The 24,884-nt window shown below is 42.9% G+C and overlaps 1 protein-coding gene across 2 annotated transcripts in view; it reads right to left on the bottom strand.

Annotated features, from left to right (window-relative positions):
• Window positions 1-12,353: 12,353 nt before the first annotated feature.
• LOC125881882 (coiled-coil domain-containing protein 106-like) overlaps window positions 12,354-24,884 on the bottom strand; it is a 61,779-nt gene continuing 49,248 nt past the window's right edge. For both annotated transcript variants that reach the window (XM_049565309.1, XM_049565308.1), the window contains 3 exons: window positions 16,393-16,605; window positions 16,083-16,289; window positions 12,354-14,129 (listed from right to left, as the gene is read on the bottom strand). In XM_049565309.1, coding sequence (XP_049421266.1) covers window positions 13,750-14,129; window positions 16,083-16,289; window positions 16,393-16,605 — 800 coding nt within the window. In that variant the 3' untranslated portion in view covers window positions 12,354-13,749. The remainder of the gene's footprint in view (window positions 14,130-16,082; window positions 16,290-16,392; window positions 16,606-24,884) is intronic.

Raw genomic sequence — 24,884 nt, 5'->3', positions numbered from 1 at the left:
AAATGACTCACTAGCAGGTTGTGATCCATTTGGTCTGATAAGATTTCAAAAGTCTGGAAGAGCCGAATGATTAAATCATTTTATCCCAATTCAAGTTAGGGGAACACCAAAACAGGAAGTTAGCCGCTCGGCCACACTCGGCCACGCTTGCTCTATGGACCTCACAATGCAGAAGATTCAGGTAGTGTCATTCCATGGAAATCAAGCTTTTTTGCTCAGTGAGCAAGTTTTGCAGGAATGAACGGGGGCACACCTGCACCTAGAACGCTGTATCCAGGTGTCTTTATACATCCAAGCATAAAAACGAATTAGCTAACAGATAAATGGATGTAATACACCTCTATTCAGCCATTTTTTTTTTTGAGTGATAAGCATGTCGGCATGTGCTAACATTGGTTGCATGCTAGCTGTGTAATATATACAGTGGATTCATAGGGGATCATACATCTTTTGACAAAATAGTTTAAAAAAAAAACTGGTGACACACCTGAAAAGCAACCTCCTCTCTTATTTGTCGCCATGCACAATTGGTCAGTACTGCTCCCTGTGCATTTTCCACAAGACTGGATGACAAAAACACTAGAAACACTAAAACACTAAAATTAACTTTTTGCCACATATCTGCAATGATGTTATTCATCCATAAAGTGATGCATTTACTTGCATTGAACACTAGGGGCGTACTCTGCATACTAAACAATAAGGATACAAAACTAACTGTGTGAAAACAAGGCACAGCAGTGCTTTGAGCTAAATGCAGGGGCACACCGTCAGTGAGGCAAGTCAGGGTAAAAGTTTGGGGTCCTAAAAAGAATTTGGGAAAAATGGCCTTCAATGGCTACCCATATTGGCACATTTTGCAAAGCATCATAAACTGCCTTGACCCTACCAAAGAAGGCACTGTTCAGCACACAGCCACTTTCCCAAAAAACCCTTAAAAAGGGCCCCTTCTGTTGTATGACCTTGATGGGCTTCTAGGATCACCACTGGCTAAATGCTAATGTCTAAATGCTAACATGCTCACAGTTCACCATCTTTGTTTGATGTGTTAGTTTGCTAACATTTGCTAATTAGCACTAAACACAGCATCTCGATGAAGCTAAGGGGAATGTCATTAAAGGTGCAGTGTGTAGGATTCCAGAGGAGCCATCATTGGCAGAAATAGAATATAATATAATAAGTATGTTTTCTTTAGTGTACAATCACCTCAAAATAAGAATCACTGTGTTTTTGTTACCTTAAAATGAGTTGTTTATATCTACATAGGAAGCGGGTGTTTGTCTATGGAGATCGCCATGTTACACCGCAATGTTACTACAGTAGCCCAAAACGGACAAATCAAACACTGGCCTCCGCACTGGCCACCGTAGTTAACCGGCCTTCTGCAACAAGAGTGCCAGAAAAACAGATTTATTTATTTATTTATTTTTACATGAAACTGCTTTATACAGTTTTCACTGGTTTAAAATCACTGGATCTATTTGGTTTTGAGAGGAAGAGACCTCTATGAATAATATAAGTTATCAGAGAAAATAGGTGAGCACACATTAGCAGGTGCTAGGCTGGCAGTCCATCCCCAACATGCCAAACAGCTTCAGGGAAACATGGATTTGTAACATGAAACTGCTTTATTCAGTGTTTTACTGGTTTAAATCACCAGATCTGTGTGTTTTGGGGAGGAAGAGACCTCTGCAGAAAATTTGGCTCCTGGTAAAAAATGATAAACACTAAAGAAATTCTAACTGGGAGAAGTTTCAGCCAGTTGCAGTCTGCAGTCCTCACCACTAGATGCCAATAAATCCTCCTAAATCTTACACACTGGACCTTTAATTTTGTGGTATCTAGTCAGATTTTTCATATTGGTATGTAGTAATGGCCAAATTAAAGTTCTGATCCAGTGATGGAGCTTCATGAAAAATTAAGCGATCACCTAAGTCATTTTCACATTTGCCACACATTTTCATGTGTGGCAAATTTCAAGGCAATCGAATAGTTGCCGAGACATTTCACCAAAAAACCACAAATGTCTACCTCCTTTTGATGCAAGAGGGAATGTGAGGAGATCAGCAAAATCATTATAATATATCATCTGGGAACCATGAACACATTCACATAATTTCATGGCGATTGTTGATATTTCATTCTGGACCAAAGTAGTGGACTAACACAATGACTGCATTTATTGCAACATTGCTGTAGATGGAGCCAAGCCAGTACTGTGTTTAAAGAAATCTTCTTGCACAAGTAGTTCAGCAAGTAAGTGCATTAAATGCAGAAAATACAACATGAACAACAAACTGCTTCTGACCTTTCCCCGCCCACTCCTCTGCCATCCCACATAAGTACAATCAGCGGGGTACAGGACATGATGCTGAGTAGTTCCAACAGTGACTCATCGTCAAAGAGTTTGTCCTCTTCCCCAGTGGAGAGGAGTTGTATAACTTGCTGATGATGCAAATGCCCTCTTCGTATTCACCTCTCTGTCCAGATTTTAGGAGCACATGTGTCTGTGTTTTCATCTTTGCATCCCTGCAAGTCCTGGTAAAAGTTTGTTGTTTTCAGTGGTTGAAAAGTTTACAGTCAAAAAGAAGCACTGCATCAGCTTGTGCTGGATTAACACTTTCCAAAATATTTGTAAAATATCTGTTGACTTTCCTTCCTCAGCTTATTTTGCAGTGCTGGAATTCCCTGATGGAACGAACATATTGAACACTCTGATTAAACTGAATCGGCTTTTGCTCCATATGGCTGCAGTACATGGATTTCCATGTTCTGCAACACTGCCAAGTTTAGCTGAGATTCACAGCCGCAAGCAAATACACCCACCTCTCATGCAGTCAAACCGCATGTGGTCACACAAAAAAAAAATCTGCCAGAACACTGCAGAGTGCGCAAAGATAGTGTATTTTGTTAAAAAACCTAAATGCATGTTCTGAGAGTCTGTAAAAAGGAGGGGACATGCAGGGGTGAACCTGCAACGTGTGAGAACAACAGGCAGTTTCATTGGGAAACCCAGCACTGTGTAATTAGCATCTGTTATCATAATAGAGGTCAAGTAGGAGACAATACACAGAAAAGCCCAGCTTCCCCTAATCTGACAGAATCCCTCCTTCCCAAAATTGAAAAATACAGACCTCAGATCATATTCAGAGGCAGTGTGTGGCATGCAATCACCATCATATTCCCAAGCGTATCTTTCTTACAAAACTCCGGCCTCTATTGGGCAATACAAGACTATTATCATGGCAGATAGTGAAAGCATTTCCCCTACAGCCAAACCTCCCATCTGTCTGTGTTTCCAGATAATATGACAGCTCTGATCGGCGGTTAATGGCCGGTAGCATTTTAGTCACCCCACTCCTCCACTTGCCTTTTTTTCCCCTTTACATTCACTTTCTTCTTGTCATTAACCCTGCAAGTGACGACCTGAAGAACTGTGATAGAAGCATTCAAGTCAAACAACTTGCTCAAACATATCAGGAAATAGACACCACCACAAAGATGATGTTTTGATGTCTTCAAATCATCCCTGCTTATCAGGAAATATTCTGAAACATATTGTGAGGCACCCTGAGCTGTGTGTCTGCCTGGATTCACTCCCCGTCAAATGATTTTTCTTTTCTGTGCCAAAGATGTCTTTTTTTGTCCTGCGTCACTGGACGAACAACCAACAGGGTTTGAGGGTGGGGTTGGGGGGGGGGGGGGGTTCCTTCATTCTGTCATGTTGCGTATATTTCTACGTCACATACCATCATCTCCTCTGTGTCCAAAAAATGATGCATGCTAGGATGAAGCTGTCATGAGTTTGCTAGTTTCTGGGGAGGAGAGAGAGAGAGGGAGAAAAAAAATTCTCATTCAGATCCTTTACATCAGTAAAACCACTAATGCCAAACTGTAAGAATACTCTGTTAGAAATAAATGGTTCAAAGTATGTAAGTATAATCAGGAAAATTTACTTAACATATCAAAAGTAAAAGCAGTGAATGTATAAAAATGTCCACTGTGGTTTTGTACTATATACTATATACACATTATGTACTATGTTACATAGTGTTTAGTAGGAAGGGGGTCTTGAGTGTGTGTTTGCATCTGAATAAAGCTAATCTCACAAACTACTGGACCAATCAGCCTGATGTTTTGTGTGAACATGTATGCTTAAGGACCCCTTTTTGTTTGCAATGATTCACAATTGTTGAAAAACCTGTTTTATTGACTATTTCATACCACCATTGACTGCTGACCCCTCATTCCTACAGAAACTGGCTAGGCTAAACACAACAAGCCTTACTGTCATGTTGAAACACGGTTCCTCGCACATCAACCAACAGCGTGCAGCCAAATCGGGTGCCTCTCAGCTCAAGGACAGGGACTTTCCAAGGGAGAAGAGAGGACTGGAACACACTGATTGATTTACAGCCTTTATTGTGCAAACATTTCAATACCACCATGTCTTCAGAAGGAGAACAAAGACAGACAAGCACACACATATATAGTCAACCTACAACAGGTGGGCAGTTCTCATTGGATAATTGGTTGAAAAGGATTTTAAATCTATCGGACAATTCACAGAACACAGAACAGTAGTTAGAAAAATGTATAAAATACAAATATAAAAAGTACAAATTAGAAAAAGTTTGAATACTGCACCCATCATGTGGGACAAATCAGAGAAAACATGACAAATTTAGTGTTTCATTTAAGCCAAAGGGCTTTAACTATGTTAAGAGTATGAATCCAGTATGCCTCTCTGTGGAGTCAGTTAACAATGTCACCACCTCTAGGGGAGGGTGACATTTCTTTTATTCCCCAGAACTTAAATGACGCTGAAGAGCCATGGTTAACCCAGGTATAGTGCCGGGCATTGTTCATATATTGTGTACATATTGCAATTTTGTGTTATGTGGAAAAGGCTAGAATTAAAAGTTTGGTTTTGTTTGTGTGTTTATATATATATATATATATATATATATCCATCCACCCATTTTCTAATCGCTTATCCTCTTGAGGGTCGCGGGGGGGCTGGAGCCTATCCCAGCTGACATTGGGCGAGAGGCGGGGTACACCCTGGACAGGTTGCCAGAGTATTGCAGGGCTGACATGTAGCGACAACCATTCACACTCACATTCACACCTATGGACAATTTAGAGTCACCAATTAACCTGCATGTCTTTGGACTGTGGGAGGAAGCTGGAGTGCCCGGAGAAAACCCACGATGACACGGGGAGAACATGCAAACTCCGCAAAGAAGGGCTCCCACGCCCGGGATCGAGCCAGGAACCCTCTTGCTGTGAGGTGACAGTGCTAACCACCACATCATCATGCCGCCTACTTTGTATATATGAAAAGAAAAAAATAGTGGTCTCACCCCATAAAGGTGAAAAATGGTTTAGTCCACCCCTACACTATGATTTGTCTCTGAATACAGCTAGACCCATTTACAGGCCTGGAAAAGAGTTTTTCTAATTTATAACTTTCCATGGGAACACTGGTAGAAGTATGACGAGACACAAGATAAAGAAACCCACAGAAAGTACAAGAACCCCCCTATTTTCTTAAGTACTTAAGTCAATGTACTTAGTTACATTCCAGCACTGGCAGTTTCATAGTTTGATTTTTTATTTTGTCTTTGCAGCAGTTACCTTTTGTCTTTGTCAGAAAATAAATTCATAAAATAACCATACTACCATAAAATATATAGAATATACTATTGTTCAACAACCTTTTCGAGCCGCCAGCATACAACCATTTATCATTTTTTGCTCTTTCATCTCCCATGAGGCACCCCCGTCAGTCTGAGGACACCTGGGGGGTACAAACCAAAAAACAGTCAGTGCCTCTGACCCTGAAAATAGAGGTCGTACCAGTTTTACATATTTCCTCCAGTGCAAAGAGACGAGGCCATACAGGTGCTGCACAGAGAAATAGATCAACTTTAGTATAGAAACTCAGCCATAGAGCTTTGCATCACAGCTGATTACCGTACCGTAAACGTGCTGGCAATTGCTCATGGATGTACCTCATAATGTTGTTGCTGAGTGCAGCCATCTTGTCTCTCTAGGAATGAAATCACGCTCAAGGCAAATCATGACTATGGCAGCATGATGTCCCCACCCCCCTTCCCACCCCTGCTGGCTCTATCGAAGGGGCTGTCTCTACCCGAATGTGCTCCGAGGGGGGAGATGAGGTTTGGTTTATAGGGTCCCGTTTGCTGGATTCACCCCCACGAATACATTATGCCCCCTCCTCCTGCTTTTAAGCTTGTGAGACTATTATCCAGCAGCCCCCAGTAAGTTCTTATCAGTGGCAGCCAGATGGAGAGCACACCAGCAATACCTCAAGACTTGTTGATCGAGCTGCGCTGGCAGAGAGGCTGTCATTGTGGAGAGGTTCTGTGGTTTCAGATTAGCATCTTTGCCTTTTTTCTCTATTTTTTTTAATTGCCAAGAGACGTTTCATTAATGAGTATTATTTCACTGGCTGTGTGGACAGCTTGAAGGGTTTACAAAAACATCAGGGAAGAAAAACTGACACAGCAAACATTTTGTCTGCACGTGTCTGTGTTTTCCTATCCGTGTCTTTAGCTTAATATGCATATTTAAAGACTATAATAAGAGTCACCCGACACTCTAGTGGAAGCTTATTACAGTTAACCCATCAGACCAAATCTAATCAGCTGCGGCAGGGCAAACCGTGCATCGAGGGGTGTGTGATGTGTCTGGCCACAAACAATAGAACATGACAACAGTGAACTGGATACAACACTGTCCTCTAGCGCCTCTCATAGCTCGCAGCTCGGGGGGGCTACACTGAACCAGTCCTGCTGTTATCAAGTGGTTTCCTGCAGTAAATAAAGCACAAGGATTAGACATTAGCTTGGAGAACAAAAACATGTCTGTGTGTGTTTTCACTCCCAGTAAAAAGCTGAGGTGGAAACTGTTATGGTGCATTGACAAAAAATGTTGTTGACTGCTCCACCAGTCATCTGATGTCACTGCAGAAAAAAAGGACAAGAATAGACACCCACCAGTACGCAGACTCCAGCCCCCATCTCAATTCTACCACAGGGGGAAATACCCATAATGCACTACTTGATGCTTTTGTATTGAATTGGCGTTGCATTGGTGCTCTGACCCACTTTGCAGGTTATTTTAAGATTTCATTAGCGGAAAGACCAAGGGCGGAGGAAAGGTGAAGAGGCTCAGACGCAGACTCACATCAGCTGTCCGTTCATTTTTAGGAATTCAAATCTGACCTGCTTCTGTGCAGCCTTTTAAAATGTGTGCTTCCAAATGGAGGGCAAGATATGAGTAACTCTGATGACTGCTGGTATGTTGTCAAGTCCTGTACTTATTAAGATTTTTTTTTTTTTTTTGCTCAGGGGAATGCATCATACAGTTTAAAGCTTGATCCTGTCACTACTGCTGTTTAAAAAAAAAACAGATGCACCCTGCAGCCATACTTAAGATATAAAGCTATTCAAATAGCAGGGGGAACTTGAGCTGAACTTTAAAACCAGACTGTATTCAATGTGTTCTCATAACAGTAAAGTATAAAAATAATTTGGTCTAAAATGGAAAATAATGTCTATAAGATGGCAGCAGTGTGGGAGATACTCTTATTCGCTTTCCTGCCAAGAGTTTTATAAGAAGATTGATACTGCTCTCATGTCTGTACAGTAAATATGAAGCTAAAACCAGCAGCTAATTAACTTAGCTTAGCAGCATGGAAACAGTGGCTAGCCTGGCTCCGTCTAAGAGTCAGAAAATCCACCTACCAGCACTTCTTAAGCTCACTAATTAGCATGTGATATCTAGGTTGTTAAACCTTCACAAAATCTTATGCAACTTCAATCGATCAATCAATTTGCCATATGAAATCAAAAAATATGACTACAGTGATTGACAGTTCCATCAACTCACACAATAAATAAATGTCTATGGAGGTTAGATTTCAGATTAGGCAGGATCTGAGGGTGGAGGCTCTTCCTGAGTCTCTTCGTGCTGGCTCGGTGTAACAGTACCTTTCTTCCTGACTCCCCAATAGGGAGAAAAAGCAGTTACAGTTAAAGACAGTTAAAGCTCAGGTTGGCAGTGTAATTTTGGCATCACTGGGCAAAAATGCCTTAATAAACTTTGAGCAATTGAGAGAAAACTAGACTTCTGCACCTCCTCTTGGCTCTGTTTTCAGGTTTTAGAAAATCTAGCTTGTGACATGAGAGTTTGGCCAATCACAGGTTTCAGAGAGGGGGCGTTCCACAAATGCAGATGCGTGTGCATGTCCCTTTGCTGAAAGCCTGATTTAATGGTGGAGAATTCTGCACAGAAAGTTGCTCTTCCAGCTTTGGCAACAGTTGCCTGCACTGCAAAGCAGCCTAAAAAGGGAGAATGACTCATCAGAAAGACAGTCTGACAATAAACACATTAAAACATGTCCGTATTGAGGAAGTGTTTCAGAGATGGAGAGAAAATGTTGCTAATAGTTTAGTCCTCTGCTAACTGGAGTCAAAGGCTCATGTCAACAGCTAATTCAATCTCAATATTATGTAGCTCAGCTATAGCCTTGAATCACAGTGTGTCCTCCGCCCCACTTCCCGCTGATACCGACCACCTCACCTAAAGGAGAATGAGCAGTAGAATGACCCCCAGTCAGTGGCCATAGCAACCCCAAACCCTGCCAGCACAAACCCCAGGAGGACCGACAGTACACATTCCCCGCCGGACCAGCAAACTTTCTGTTGCTGCTGGTACATAGGTAAGTCTTGGTGGTGGTGCTGCTGCTGGCCACCAGATGCTGTGACACCTGCCGCTGAGAGGTTGCGCCCATCAAATTAGAGCCACTACAGCTGCTGACCAAAGGTCCTTCTAAGGAGCTGCTGCCCACTCTCAACCCAGCAAAAGTTGTCAGCAGTGGTGGAAAGCAAGGCAAAGGTGCCGTGGGGTAGGCAGCTAGCTAATTGTATAAATCAGTGTATGGGATAGACTGGTTTACTGTATGGAGCATGAGCATATGACTGCAGTCGTCTGGTGGGAGGAGCTTAGGACTCAGAGAGAGGAGAGTTGCAGGAGGAGATTGTATTTCTAAAATCTGATCAGATTTCTTCCTAACCCAGCTTTAGGGTGAATCCAGGAAGTAACTGCACCCCGCCAGGCTGGCTGTTTTCCCTCATTTCCAGTTTTTGTGCTAAGCTAAGCTCAACAGCCTAAGGTAAGAGGTCTGTAGTTTCATATATATCACACGACCCTGAGAGTGGTCTCAATCTTCTCATATAACCCTCCACAAGAAGGCAAATAAGCATATTTCCCACAATGTCAATTTACTTATTAAAAAAAAAGACTGTACTTTGTTATCCATAAAACAGAAACAGATTAAATGTGCTGCTTTATATGGCAGCAGTTTAACAAGACAAAAACAGAGAAATGCTATTTACATGTAAGACTAATAAACATACGGCGACAAATCGGTTTTCTTCTAATTACTCCGATTGAATGCCAAATGTTACGGCACAATCTTTAAAATCTGCTGGGCAAACAATAAACCATAGAAATGCCAACACAACTGGTTACTCAATATCTTGCAGTAATCTCAATAGTTGTGACATCACACGCAGTGTTTTTCAAGCCAAGGACTATTTTCCCCAGAGAGCATAAAATCAATTGCTCAAGTCTGAGCTCTTTTGGTCCATTACTTTGTAATCCTTTATATAATGTGTCTGAGGCAGTTATTACGCAGCAGGTCTGGCACACACTGCCAGTGTAACAACAAAACATAACCCCGGTCCATCTGATCTCACCAGTTCAAACACATTTTACTTGCATCATTAAGAGGGTGATTGGTGGTTATTACAAGCTACTCTCCGTGAGAACGTCCAGATGCTCTTCTTGTCAAGGTCAGGATCAAAGCTGGACAGGGAAGAGGGGGAGGAGGGGGTTGATTTTGTACCCATCAGGCACTTGGAGCCTCCGCAGTGACGTGGCACCTGCAACCAGGAAAGACACAAAATGGAGTCCCAGCTGGCCTCACACCGGTGTGAGTCAAAAGGCCGGGGGAGGAGGAGAGAATGCTTCAGGCTCGATTAGGCCTGCATCCTATCTCCATCTTCAGCCCTGAGCTCCATCACCCTGAGTCATTAACACCAAATTCACAGCTGCCACTCTGGAGTATTAGCAGGTGGAGGCTGAATTTTGCTGCTTTTTTCTTGGGGACGGGGGGATGGGGGTTCGCAAGAATGAAATAGTCATATACCTCGATAACATCCTCTACTTTACACCCAGCATCCTTTTTCCATTTCAGGATTTGCAGAAAACCTGCCTTTCATGTCTCGTGCTGGTGACAAGGAAAGCAGAACTGACGTTTGCATGCCTCAGGAGGTGGGAAGATATGAGTGCTGCCAGAGAGATACACCCACCTTTTTCTACCTCATGCTGCTGAGCAGACCAGCATGCACCTGTCCCCTCTGGCTGTGAACAGGCTGAGAGGAACTTCAGGTTGCCTCTGCTGTCGTGAAATGCTTCCAAACTCCACCTAGCTTCTTTTTGGTTTTGTTTTGGGTGAAAAGATGAGACAGTAAGAAAAGGAAGGGTGAGGAAGAGATGGAGAAGTGATAGGTAATGAGAAATGACTGAATGAGTTCAAAGCAGGAGAGGGCGGGGGTTAGTGGGGGAGGGGACAGACAGATTGGGATGTGAGAGTGAAAGATAAGCAGATAGCCGGCGTGTGAATGGGAGTGACAGTGACAGAGTCCCATGCAAAGATAAACAGCCCGGGTGCAGCCCCTGTAATGGCTTTGCACGAGTAATTTGTCACTCCATGTGAAAAGCAAACAGCAGGGAAGGCAATGGCAACACTTTGCACTGACACTTACCATTGCCCAAGGATGTCTTACCAAGCTTTTCCATCTGTCTACAAAATTGGTGCGGCCCTCTCCTCTGGTCAAGAGACAGAATAAATATATGCCTCTGAGAGAAAATTTAATACCATTTACATTTTTTTTCTGCATTTGCTGTCAATCAAATTTCAGCTTACAGATGACAGAAGTTTTGGTTGGATATTTTACTTCAGGGGGTCCCGCACCATCCTTTGACCTGGAATCAAGTGACCTCCTTTCTGAAAGGTTACAGATTCTTCTAAAGGTCACGTACAGCAGAATCATGTGTCTTGATACAGGACACTTAAAGCAGCCTGGGATAAACACAAAGGCAACACTGAAATCTCTGTATGAACAAACAGTTCTTATTTTCATTTGCTGGCAGTTCAGAAACATTAACACACTTTGCAGTTTTCAAATCGCTCGGTTCAGTTACAGCATATGAATCACAGGATAATGTTGACAAAATAAAATATTTTCACAAAGTCTATAAACAGAAACTTACACCTCCAACAAAAACCAGGTGCTGGAAAATGGAAATTGACTAGCCACCATTTTGGAGAGAATGACAAGAGGAGTGATTTTGAAAACATAATCTAACATGTGAGCACTGCCATCTTGTGGGTGTTTCTAAAACTACACACGCTTCTGCTCTTAAGATGAGACACACCAGGTGAAAACAGGTTTTTTTCATGCACTGGTTAATTTTTTTATTTTGGGTTATTTTGCTTTCCGAACATGTCTTCTTTTTAGACTAGTGGAAAGGAAATGTCCAAAATACAAATATAGGTGTTTATTTAAGTTCAGATTACTGGACTGGGGGGAGCTGACATTGGGCAAGAGGCAGGGTACACCCTGGACAGGTCGGCAGACTATCACAGGGCCGACACATAGAGACAGACAACCATTCATACTCACATTCACACCTATGGGCAATTTAGAGTCACCAATTAACCTGCATGTGTTTGGACTGTGGGAGGAAGCTGGAGTACCCATAGAAAAACCCACGCTGACATGGCGAGAACATGCAAACTCCACACAGAAGGGCTCCCCCACCCTGGGTTCGAACCAGGAACCCTCTTGCTGTGAGGTGCAACAGGGCTGACAACAGAAATCAAGTAGTAGTAATGACGTAACGCAACAGATGCAATGTATGAAGGTCCGCTTGCTGCAGCTCATTTACAGGCCAGATGCAGCCCCTTCCTTGGGTAAACTAAGGTTGACAATGTAAAGAAAAGGACAAACAGATTCAGGCTAAAAAAACCACAAATGATCAGACAGACATGTGAGTGCAAGTGTGGTGACATAATGTGTGTGTGTGTGTGTGTGTGTGTGTGTGTGTGTGTCTGTATAAAGTAAATGTAGATGTAAATGTATGTGACCAGTGGATCCAATCAAAACCCATTTACAGTCACCTTTGATGATATATAAGCCATTGTTTAAAATGATACCCTTGGTACATGCACGCAACATTGTATGTAGAATAATGTATGCTTCCTTAAGTCAAGTGATGTGTCAAACATCATGTGGGGATAAAGATGAAACTAAGTTACACAGTTGGATTATTCCTATAGAATAGTTTATATATCATTCATAGCTTGATTTATAGAACATTTTACTTCTAAGAATGGCAAAAATTTATTTTTTTTCTGGCTGCTGATTATATTTTCTTACCTGGCTTGCGCATGTGTTTGTTTGGAGGATGAATGAAACAACAAGACGGGAAAACTTTGCCCTCGCTCCTATCGGGGATCCCAGCTCACCTCTGCTGCGCCCCAGCTCCACCTCTCCAGCGTAAGCGCCACTGCCGCCGGGGTAAACGTAGCGATCGTTTGGCGAGCACTTCCACAGCTTCTTGGACTGAGTATGGAGCAGTGCCTCGTCTCTTTATTTCTCGGCACTCGCTGGACCCTGTCGACGCCTGGCTGGTACCTGTCATCGGCCCGGATGAGGTGTTCCAGCCCCGTGTCCCCTGCTCTCCTCGTCCCCACTGGCACGGGGTGAATCTGCGCAACCTGCGGCCTCTGTGTGTGGCTCCCCAGACAGCTAACGCTGTGGACCCGCCGGCTCCTGCCAGGATTGGGCTGGTAAATGCTAGATCGCTAGTGAACAAAACGTTTATCCTGAAGGATTTCCTGACTTCCCGAGGATTGGATTTTCTCTGTGTGACTGAGACGTGGCTGACTGTTGGTGAGTCCAGTGCTTTCACAGAACTTTTACCCGATGATTGCTGCTATTTTAACTACCCACGGACGTCGGGTCGAGAAGGAGGAATAGCGACTATTTATAAATGTAAGCAGCTAGGTAAGATGACGCGTGCCATCTGAGTGCCGTAAATCATTTCGTCCTGGAAGCGACCTGGTGCGGACCCAGACACAGTTTCCTAAAGGTATGGATATACACTATATAGAAATAGCTTATCTTCACACCGATGGTCTCATTTGCTGTTGTAGGTCACGCACAGACATCAGCAGAAACGAGAGACTTTTGCATATCCAGTTAAAGTTCCTTGTAGCGGCTTTAAGTAATTGTCTTACCATACTGTAAGTCATCAACTGGGGAAGTTACATGGTGATATCAATTAAAGAAATGTACCCTATTCACCTGGCGTGTCTCCCCTTAGGTAATAATAATAATAAAAAAAAACATTAGTCACAGCAGCTGTAAATTATTTTCATGGCTGTTAAGTACAAAATATACATCCTTAATGTGTTCATGTACTAAAAATAATTTGATTTTTGTTCCCCTTGAGAATCAACTTTTAAGAAAATGTAAAAATGCTACATAAAACATTTAAATCCAGCAGTTCAGATTGGTGGAAAAACAAACAGAATTTTGTGAAGGCATTATGTTTCACCTCCTCCTCCATGCAATGAAATAATAATCAACCTATTAAAATGCTCTCTGCAGTGCCCCCAAGCTGCTGCAGGTGAGAATGCAACACCCTCGGCCTTTTCCCTGAGATGGGCAGAAGCTCGCCGTTAGCTTTCATTTGGTCTATTTTCCTGGACAGGTCGGCGTCGCTGTCAATGACCAGGGTGCACCTGTGCGCGTAGCTGACCAGAGTCTCTTCTCCTTGGCGAAACATGCCCACCAGGGGGACCATGTCTTTGCCAGCCATGTGGAGCTCGGCGATCGATGCCGTGTTGGCAATGGTGTTCCGGTCGATTCCAAGATGGCGGAACGCTTCACTCATGCTCTTCTTCTTGATGAAGGCTGACAGGACTTGTTTGTAGCGATGGATAACATACTGGACACCGGTTGCTGGTGGAATGAATGGAAATGGTCATTACAGAAGTGATGAATAATATTCAGTTGCTACAAACACAAAGTTGTCACGTGTGAATTGACAAAAACTTAAAAAAACTTCAACTTTCAGAAAGTGTTTTTCATGCATTCCTGTCTAACTTTGTCTTACTTATTAGCAATTTTACTTTTTCTTCCTTCATAATTCTACGTGAACTAGCTTATGCTTCCTACACAAGATTACGCCTATTTCAGTTTCATACAAATAAATTAAAAGACATGCTCTAATTCACTGACTAAGCTCCATTAATCTTTTTACTTATGTATTAGAAATTTGAAGAGAGAGGTTTGTTTGCCTAATCTAACATCCCACAACTATTTTTTGCCCTGACAACTGTAGGATTGTTATTTAGAATTATTAAAGGGAATTGACTTGAATCATCTAGGAAGAGTTTATTGTGTTTACATTTACAAATAGTCAGTGTGCATTCCCAATATACCAACTTTCTCGTACTTGTTCTTGTTGTTACAACAGCTGGGCTTCTGAGCACAACATTATGCAAACCTTCTGCTGCTACGATACACAAATTGTGTGAAGGGTCATTTTTTCCCCACAATTTTGCTTTGAGGATACTGTTGATGTTACTGACAGCAAAACATACAATACAAATACACTGAAGATCTAAGAGTTTTTCTATGCATACAAAAGGCTCATTTCTCTGAAATTCTGTGCAAACACAAAGTCTGACACCCTCTTACACCTTAAGACAACAACTACCTACAAGACTACAACTAGATTCCTTCTGAGACTATTTCCCATCCTGCTCCTGGTGGAAAATATTTTGCCAAACTCCTTCTAAGAAATATGACATATAAACAATTCCTTATGTGTCTGCAAAAACACACAACTCTAGAAACAAGGTAAAAGGTGTCATATGTCGACAGTGTTCTTGTTAATTCTGCATCAGTGTAATCTATAAAAATGAAATGCATAAAAACTTTACATTTTGGATTTTGTTGCCTGATCTTGCTGACAGCCTTTGTTGGTTCCCTCTGGTCATGCTGCGGCTAACGCTCTGCTAGCCGCTCCCAGCTAGCCCCGGTTCTCCGTTTGGATCCAAACGGAGAGCCGGGGCTAGCTCAGAAGCTAGCGGAGGCTAACTGGCTGTGCTTCCCTCTGGTCATGCTGCGGCTAATGCTCCGCTAGCCGCTCCCAGCCAGCCCCGGCTCTCCGTTTGGATTCTAATGGAGAGCCGGGGATAGCTGGGAAGCTAGCAGAGGCTAACTGGCTGTGCTTCCCTCCAGTCGTGCTGCGGCTAACGCTCCGCTAGCCACTCCCAGCTAGCTCCTGTTTGTTATTTGGGTTAAAATTGGAAGATGCAGTGGGTCTGTGAGCAGCTGAATGAAGTGGAGCCTGAGGAGGAAGCACCGGTTAGCCCTGGTTTCACTACAGGCAGATTCACTCGCTACAGGACCGAGGAAATAAAACCTGAACAGCCAATCAGAGTGATCTCTCTCACAGACAAGCTCTGCCGGCGATTTAACATGCTCAATCGGCCAAAAAGCTGCCGACGCCGATGCCAAAGTGCAGATGGTGCGGGACACACCGCAAAAACTAGGCCGACAGACGCTCACCGACGGCCCGACTTTGGTCGATGGCTGACCATCAGGGCCTTAAGACAGCTCAGACTGAGCTTTTTTACCACCTGGCACCAAACAATCAAGATCGTTACCTCAACTAAGGTAAAACTCTGATTGGAAATATGTCTGTGACACAGAAATCACTTGAAAAGTTGTTTAATGTAAGGCAAACATTAGTGAGTTCTTTGCCAAGATAATCCATCCATCTGACAGGAGTGGCAAATCGAGATGCTGATTCAACAGCATCATTACTACAGTGCCTTGGGCTGGTCACAATAAAAGGCTACTCTACACTGAGGTACCTTTACAATGACACGACCTGAGTATTACCTCTCTTCCTGCTGTAGTCCTTCCCTTTCTTTGATCTTTTCTTGTCCTTATGGTGTTTCTTCCTTCTGTGTTCACTCGAGGCCGCTGAAACTTCAGATGAGTCTGACGCTTCTGAGCCGCTCTCGCTGCTGTCAGAGGAACACGAAGAAGCTCTCTCTCTCTTCCGAGACTTGTTTTCTGAGTGCTGCACTTTGCTGGGTTTAGGAGCTACATATGAGCAACAACAAAAATGGCCCAAATGACGTGAATAAGAGCATCCAATAAGTGTAAATATTATCAAGTCAAACACTGCTTCACTTCAGATACTGACCTTCAGCAAGTGGACTGGGTGATGCAAAAGTTGGCATGGAGCGGTTGCTTGTGAGGTTTTCAATTTGGCTCCTCAGGAACTTGCGGTCTTGCATCAGGTCCTCCACCTGCCTCTCCAGTGCAGCAATGCGCTCCTGTTTGCTTTCCAGCATGCACTGCAGCTTGGTGATGGTCAGCAGCACCCGCGGGGGCAGGCTTTCAGCATGTGAGCCAGCTGGTCAAAGAAAAGACAACCATGTGGAGTGAGTGAAAATAGCTTCATCAGATATTTTCTTTGGCACAACACTGTTTGTAGAAAAAACTTATCTTGTGATGTAGTGTGGTTGTTTCTTTAAGCTAGAGCTCTGATTCTCTGCCTGAATCCACCTGGATCTGAACCAATCTGCCGGGTTTGGGATGGGCTGTGATTTCTCAAAATTAAATTCTTAGGCTTGAATCGGATTCACCCAAAATTCCTTTTTTCCCCCCTCCCCCCAGCAGGCTAGACAGATTCAGCGATTTATTTTCGTTTGTGTCGTTAACAGGGACAATACCAACCCGATTTACAAGAAAAAATGTTGCCATTACATGTTTCAGCAAACGGAAGATACATTATATTTGCATATTATTATCTAGCAGATAATGTTGGAACAACAATGGGGTTAAACATGTGGTTATGTTTAGGTGCCAAAACCACTTGGTTATGGTATGGGGAGGATTATATTTTGGCTTAAAATACCTTGTTTTGGGGGCAAAATCCCAGCAAGAAAAGTAGCAATATCGTGGTAAAAAACACCCACTTTTCATGCCACAATTCCTGCCAACGAGTAACTACAAAGCACCCACGCTTGGAGCCCAAAAGCCACTGGTACAACACTGATGGGTTCCCACAAAAACCCCACTTTTGGAGCCTAAAAGGTGCTGGAAACCATAAATGGGTTGCTACAGATCTCTACAAAACACCCACATTTGGAACTTACAAGACACTGGAAACACACCGGCAGGTCAGTACAGTACACTTGCGTTTGGAGCTGAAAAAGCTGCTGGAAAAATACCAATGACTCACAAAAACACATCCATTTTTGGTGTTTGTTGGTTTGAACAGTGGTCTGCAGCTTGGCAGCTGTCTTGCCCAATACTACATTCCTGCAGTAAAGGAGGCTGCACTTTCAGGACCAGAGTTTCAGGACTGCAGCTCCAGGACCCCAGTGTTTTGCCACAGTACAACCCACCGTATTGATTGGCTGTAAAAGTGCAAAGTTTTTACAGTTTTGAGGGTTTGTTGTATTCAGTTCTTTTAATAGTTTCTAAGGTTTATTCCATCAAAACCCATGACCCTCAAGAGGATAAGCGGTTATGAAAACGGATGGATGGATAGTTTTAAAGGGTTAGTCCATCAAAATACAACTTTCCATTTCATTTTTTTAATCGTTTTATATATTTGTTATATCCAAATACGACTTTCTATTTCATTTTTATAGTTTTAAAAGTTAATTCCATCAAAATATGACTTTTTATTTCTTTTGTTGTATAGTTTTAAAGGTTTATTCCACCCAAATACTTTCTCATAGTTCTAAAGGCTTATTCTACCCAAATACTACTTTGCCTTGCAATTCCACTTGGTTGCTAAGACAAGGCAGTAAGCAATTTGTTTAATTAGCAACATTTGCTCAGTATATTCAGGGAAAATAAACACTGCACATACAGCCTAGGCCTCTGTGTGAAAAGTACCCTGAGACTTCTGAAATGATTTGGTGTGATGTTAATAAAGGTAACTTGACTAGATGTCAATCAGATATTTTTTAAGTTTAGAAAGAGGCAAGACAAAAGGATGACTCTTGGGGCACATATATTTATTGTACACAGGTTCACGTGTGCGCTTGCGCCAGACCATGAGACATGGGCACCGTGTTCATGTGTGTTCACACGCTTTCGCTGGTCTTGCGCGCAAGCCCACACACATGAACATGGTGTACAGAGAGGCAGTTAGAGCTACAGGCTACAATGAGGCTAAAAACAAGTTCAAATGACGTTTTTTCCAAACAACTTTTTATGTCAGGGCTTCAGGATACTTGGATCACTACGAACAAGCAGTATGGAGATATTTTGTGGTTTCAATTATGTGTTTTTGGACATTTGAATCTGGGGCACCGTAAGCCTCCATTAGGTGGAGTTGTGTTGCTACCCCCTGTCCCCTGGGATTTCCGCAAGTGTTGTGAGGACTCTAAAACTTCACCTGAGCCTCCATCAACATATGGGTGAGTAGATAATGGCTGAATTTTCATTTTCAGGTGCACTATCCCTTTAAGTGAAATATCGTAGGCAACTGGACTTGTTTGAGTTTCTTGATGACATTTTACCTCTCCTTTAATGAGGTTTCTTCAGTTCTGAACTGAAATACAGTTCAGTGAAATACATTTCTGGTGTGGTGCACAGGAGATAGAAAAAAAGAGACAGCATAATTGGTCAAAATAAGATTCTGAGATCATTTCACAGACAATTAGGCCCGAGCCTAGCACTGGACCAAAAGAAACTTTGAATCTTTTGTCTTGGTTTAAGCTTAGTTTGTGTCCCTTAAATCACTTCATATGTACCTTAACATGATAGAACATGTGGTAATATGTAGCATAGGCCTGCAGAATAGGCAGTAATACCTGTTAAAAAATGCCACATCTCATCCAATATTACACAACTATGTCAATCAAAGAACTCTGCCTGGTAACATGTATTGTGGGGTCAACAGGCAGGATGCACAGTTGAAGACTGTTTAAATGTTATAAAAAAGGTGAATAAAGAGTATTAAACAAGCATTTACACTGACGTTTGTTTATTTGTTTATTTGAAAGGGACAGTGCACATTGATGAACATGTTAAAACATGTAAAGATGCCGGATTGTAGCTTGACGCTAATTTCCATCCGTAGTCCCATTAACATAAAAACAAATTAAGACAGTACAACATTTCACAGTAAGAAAAAAGGAGCAGTAGCAATAAAACAAGCACTAACAGTGGAAAACACATTGAAAAACACAAACCATAATATACAGACAGACAGGTAAATTGCAATACAGATTGACTGTGGGTGGAGAGCTAGCCCACAGGTAGGGAGACCATAAGAGTTTCGTTTTGTTTGTTTTTGTTTTGAGTAAAGTGCATAGGTGCTAGGTAAAGTGTCAAGTGCTAACGTGCATGAGTGCCAGATGAAATTGCACAATGCCCTAAGGTGCACATCAGTTTAAAGTGCCAGTTTGTATTGCACGAGGCCCAGTACACTCAGTTGCACATGCAGAAGAGTGTAATTATTGCACTGAATGTGATACATAAATGTATTATGTAAACACTACTGATGAGGAAAAAATCATACACAAAAGTATTGCGTAATTTTTATAGACATATAACGGAAAAGAAAGAAACTCTGATGATGACCCAACAATTGCATTGCATTACAGGTTACAGGTGGTCGCATGTTTGATTTTCTAGTAACCATGCTTTCAGCTTCCCTTGAAAGTGCTAAGAGTGGTGCTCTCTGATAATAACTGGGAGGTTATTCCAGCTTTGCCCACCCTTTATGGATAGAACATTCTGACCAAAGGTGGTTCTTCTATGTGTAATTTCACAGTCACCTCTTATGCCTGACCTAGTACCTTATCCTGTGAGTCTTTTTTTATGGATGAACTCTTTGACCGGAGCTGGTGCTGGTCCGTATGAACATTTGTATATCACACAGGCATTTTTGAATACTTTTAAATTTTCAAAGTCTAGAAATTTGTGCTTTTCCAGGACCTTACAGCGATGATGGGAGTTTGGTTTCCTGTCAAATATCTTTACTGCTCTGTTATACATCTGCTCTATGGGTTTTAAAGTTGAGGTGCTTGCAAACGCCCAGTTTGTGAAGCAGTAGTCAATATGAGAGAGAATCAGGCTGAAAAGATAGGTTTTAGCTGCGTCATCTGTTAAGAAGGGCCGAATTTGTCTAAAATTTAATAGATTAAAGTTTACTGTGTTTCTGACTTTTTTAACGTGTTTCTTGAAAGTCAGGTTTGAGTCCAAGACGACTCCGAGGTATGTGAAGTGGGAGACCAGCTCTAATTCCTCCCCATCAAGAAACACATTGGACCTTTTGATGTCAGTAGGGCGTTTGCCGAACATCATACACACTGTTTTTTTTGTGTTTAACTGCAGGCAGGTGTTTTTCAGCCAATGTTGTATGTTGTGCAGCGCATCCGTGAGCCTTAGAGAGATGTCTTTTGAATCATTTCCATAAGTAAAAATGACCACGTCGCTCATGCGATTTGTGCATTAAAATCAGTACATACATTAGGCAAGTCATTAATGTACAGTGAAAATAGCAAAGGTCCAAGGATCGATCCTTGTGGGACACCAACTGTGTTTTTAAGAAAGGGGGATTTTACACCATTTACCATGACACACTGTTCCCTGTTTGACAGATATGACTCAAACCATTCCATTGTTTCAGCTGAAAAGTTAAAGTATGTTAGTTTTCTCAGGAGGACTTGGTGGTCTACTGTGTCAAATGCCTTTCTGAGGTCTAGGAACACAGCACCCACATGCGATGTTTTATCCAACATACTTTTTACCTTTTCTAAAAACACACAGTTAGCTGACTCAGTGGAATGGTGGGGACGAAAGCCAAATTGCATCGGGTGGAGTGGGTTAAATCCCTTATCTAGATGTTCAATTAGTAGTTTCGATACCCATTTTTCAAGCACTTTGGATAACACCGGGAGAATACTGATTGGACGATAGTTGGCAACTGATGTTTTGTCCCCTGATTTAAAAACGGGCGTCACCGTGGCTATCTTCCAGGATGGTGGTACTTCCCTTGAGGTGATTGACTGATTTACTAAAATAGTTATCGGTTTTATCAGTGCATCAGAGTATGTTTTGATGAAGTCGGTGTCCAAGTCAGATATATCCTTGGCCTTGGAACATTTCAGAGCAGAAATAATCTTCTTCACCTCAAGTTCAGTGATTTGCTTTAATTTAAAAACAGGATGGTCATTTATGATTGGTCTGGGAAGAACATTGGAGGTGGCAAAGAGCTTTGTTATGTCTTTTACACTGTCTAGGAAATATTGGTTAAAAGTTTGGGCCAATACTGCAGAGTCATTGACCAGGATATTACCAATTTTCAGTGCTAGAGTAGTGCTCGCCTCTTTGTTTTCTTTAACTAGTAACTTATTTAATAATTGCCAGGCTTTCCTGCCATTCCCTTTGGCCCCTTCAATAGCATTCATAAAAAAAGTAGCTTTGGTCCTTCTTAGTAGCTGTGTTACCTTGTTACGTGCATGTGTAAATTTCTGTCTGTCAACAAGCAGCCCAGACTTGAGACTTTGCTTGAGGAGTGAGTCTCTTTTCTTCATCATAGCTCTGCAATTTGAGTCTAACCAAGGAAGGTGATTTGTGTTTTTTGCTCTCTTTCGCCCCCTTCTGCAGAAAGCAGATTTTATCTCAGAGATCTTATCTAAGAACAACCTGCAGTTTTCCTCTGTATTTTTAGAGGAGAGGATCACTTGCCAATCTGTCCTTTTTATTTCTTCCCCAAAGTGCTGTTGCATGTGTTTGGGGATGTAATCGTTGGGAGGGGACGTTGTTTTGGAAGTGTTCAGAGAGCGATTTTTCCTTAGTTTCCTCGAGAACAAAATAAAGTTATGATCTGAGATACCGGTTAGAATGTTATGAATTTTACTTATTCTGTCTCTGTTATTTGTGAATAAGAGGTCATGTGAGGTGTTTGTCACTCTAGTAGGTTTTTCAACAAGTTGTGTTAAATTGTGAGCATCCATAATTTGCTTAAGATTCTTTCTGCTTTGTTTATCATCCCAATTTATGTTGAAATCACCTACAATTATTTTCTCTCTGTTTGAATCACATGAGTTTAGCAAGAGTTTTGACTGATCATAGAAATCTACCTTAGCAGTAGGTTGCCGATAGATGCAAATCAGGGAGAAGGACATTTCTTTAGAGAGAGTGATTTCAACACCGACACAATCAAAATTGAAAGCAGTTGACCAAACAATCTCTCTACATGTAAGGGTGTTTTTTACATAAAGCAGTACCCCTCCTCCTTTACCTTTCAACCTGTCTTTCCTGAACACATTGTAACCTGGCATAGATACAAGAGCTTCAGGGGACTGGGTTTTTAACCATGATTCAGAGATTGCTAAACAGTCGAGATTTGACTCATGTAAGATGTGCTCCAGTTGTTCACGTTTGTTACAGAGGCTTCTGATGTTTTGGTGACTGCACAAGAGACCCTTTGGTTTGTGTTTGGGATCCCAAACTGTTTTAGCTTGATTAAGGGTTTGAAACAGTTTTGTGGAACGATGCCTTTTTAAAATAGGATTCCTGGGTTTTACCTTTGATTGATTCAAGGAGGCTAATGCTGGTGGCATCTGCGGCCCCTGAGCTGCTGGGCTGGTCGCCGTGGGCGCGACTCCGCTGGGGGCCGCAGTTGCTAGTGGTGTCTCGGTTAGCCTCCCGGCTAATGCTGGTGGAGCCTCGGTTAGCCTCCCGGCTAGTGCTGGTGGTGCCTCGGTTAGCCTCCCGGCTAGTCCTGGTGGTGCCTCAGTTAGCCTCCCGGCTAATGCTGGTGGTGTCTCGGTTTGCCTCCCAGCTAATGCTGGTGGTGCCTCGGTTAGCCTCCCGGCTAATGCTGCTGGTGCCTCGGTTAGCCTCGCGGCTAGTGCTGGTGGTGCCTCGGTTAGCCTCCCGGCTAGTGCTGGTGGTGCCTCGGTTAGCCTCCCGGCTAATGCTGGTGGTACCTGCAGCCTCCGAGCTGCTGGGCTGGTCGCCGTGGGCACGACTCCGCTAGGGGCCGCAGTCATCATCAGCCTCTCGGCAAATGCTGGTGGTACCTGCGGTCCCTGAGCTGCTGGGCTGGTCGCCGTGGGCGCGACTCCGCTGGGGGCCGCTGTTGCCAGATGCTTCTCGGCTAGCGTTGGTGGTGCCTCGGTTAACCTCCCGGCTAATGCTGGTGGTGTCTCGGTTAGCCTCCCGGCTAGCGCTGGTGGTGCCTCGGTTAGCCTCCCGGCTAATGCTGGTGGTACCTGCTCCGTCAGCGCGACCCCGCTCAGGGCCGCAGTTTTTGTCAGCTCACCGGCGAACATAGTTCGGATAGGGAGGATCAGCAGTTGGAACACCGGAGGGGGGAGGTGGAGTAGAGATAGCACATTGCTAGCGTAGCTGTTCGGTTGTTGACCAGCTGTTGTTTGTTGGGCGTCCGCAGTTTGCAGTGGGGTAGTTCTCCCAGTAGCTGGTCCCGGACACGGGTGAATGTCGCCAGACAAGAGCAGGCACAGAGAGATAACTGCAAGGATGTCCTCCTTACCCCTCCGTGCAGGCAGGCGCAGCGAGTGACGTTCCGGTGTCCCATGGAGTGCCGCATGACCAAAGCCGAGGTGTTTGCTTTCTGGCCGGTCTGGTTGGATGTACCGGTTAGGAAAATTTTCCATGCGAACTCCAACATGAGTTTTCGGAGTCGGGATGCAGCGCAGTCGTGCTAACAAAATTTGTGCGGTGAAAATCACAAATAGTCCACGAATTGCACAAGCCGCTGCACTCCGCACTGCTCCTGCTCTCCGCGCTGCTCCTGCCGCCATGTTGCCAGATCCCTGTCTTTACGTCAAAGTGTAAAACAAATAAATGCACTAAACTCACATCTGCACCTTGAAGAAAGACTTGGGGCATTGGTAGCATAGTGGATAGTGCCGGCACCCCATGTACAGAGGCAACGCAGAGGTAGCAAGTTCAACTCTGGCTTGTAACCATTTAGTGCATGTCACCCCCCACTCTCTCACCCTGTTTCACTCTGTCCTGTACATTAAAGGCAAAAAAATAATCTCAAAAAAAAGAAAAAAAGAAAGAAAGACTAGGAGAGTAGTCAAATTTGACTTGTTAATATTATTTGGCACACGGACATGTGAAAATGCCCTCTTTCAGTGTATATTCTCACAATTCACTGTCAGTATGGGGTTAATGATAAGTGACTGCAACCACCTATATAACCTGTGTTGTGCTGTGTTGATTGTGAAATTAACAGAATAGACCTACAGGCTAAGTAGACCTTGTCTGAAACGCCCATGTGGCGTCCATGTAGCTAAAACAAATGCAAATATAAATAACATATTCGTAGATTGCAGAAATGTACAATGGCAACATTTTATTCTGGCGACTGGGCTGACAACATACATGTTGTTAAATACTAAGAGGTAATGAAGTAATGCAACAGGTGCAATGTAAACAAAATGTAGACAAAACAGATTCAGGCTAAAAACAACACAAATGATCAAACAGACATGTGAGTGCAAGTGCGGTGACATAATGTGTGTGTGTCTGTATAAAGTAAATGTAGATGTAAATGTATGTGACCAGTGGATCCAATCAAATTCCATTTACAGTAACCTTTGATGATATATAAGCCATCGTTTCAGAATGATACCCTTGGCACATGCACACAACTTTGTATGTAGAATAATGTATGCTTCCTTAGGT

Source organism: Epinephelus fuscoguttatus, linkage group LG21, assembly GCF_011397635.1.
Source record: "Epinephelus fuscoguttatus linkage group LG21, E.fuscoguttatus.final_Chr_v1".
Taxonomy (NCBI): Eukaryota; Metazoa; Chordata; class Actinopteri; order Perciformes; family Serranidae; genus Epinephelus; species Epinephelus fuscoguttatus.
This window is presented reverse-complemented; position numbering and strand designations above follow the sequence as displayed.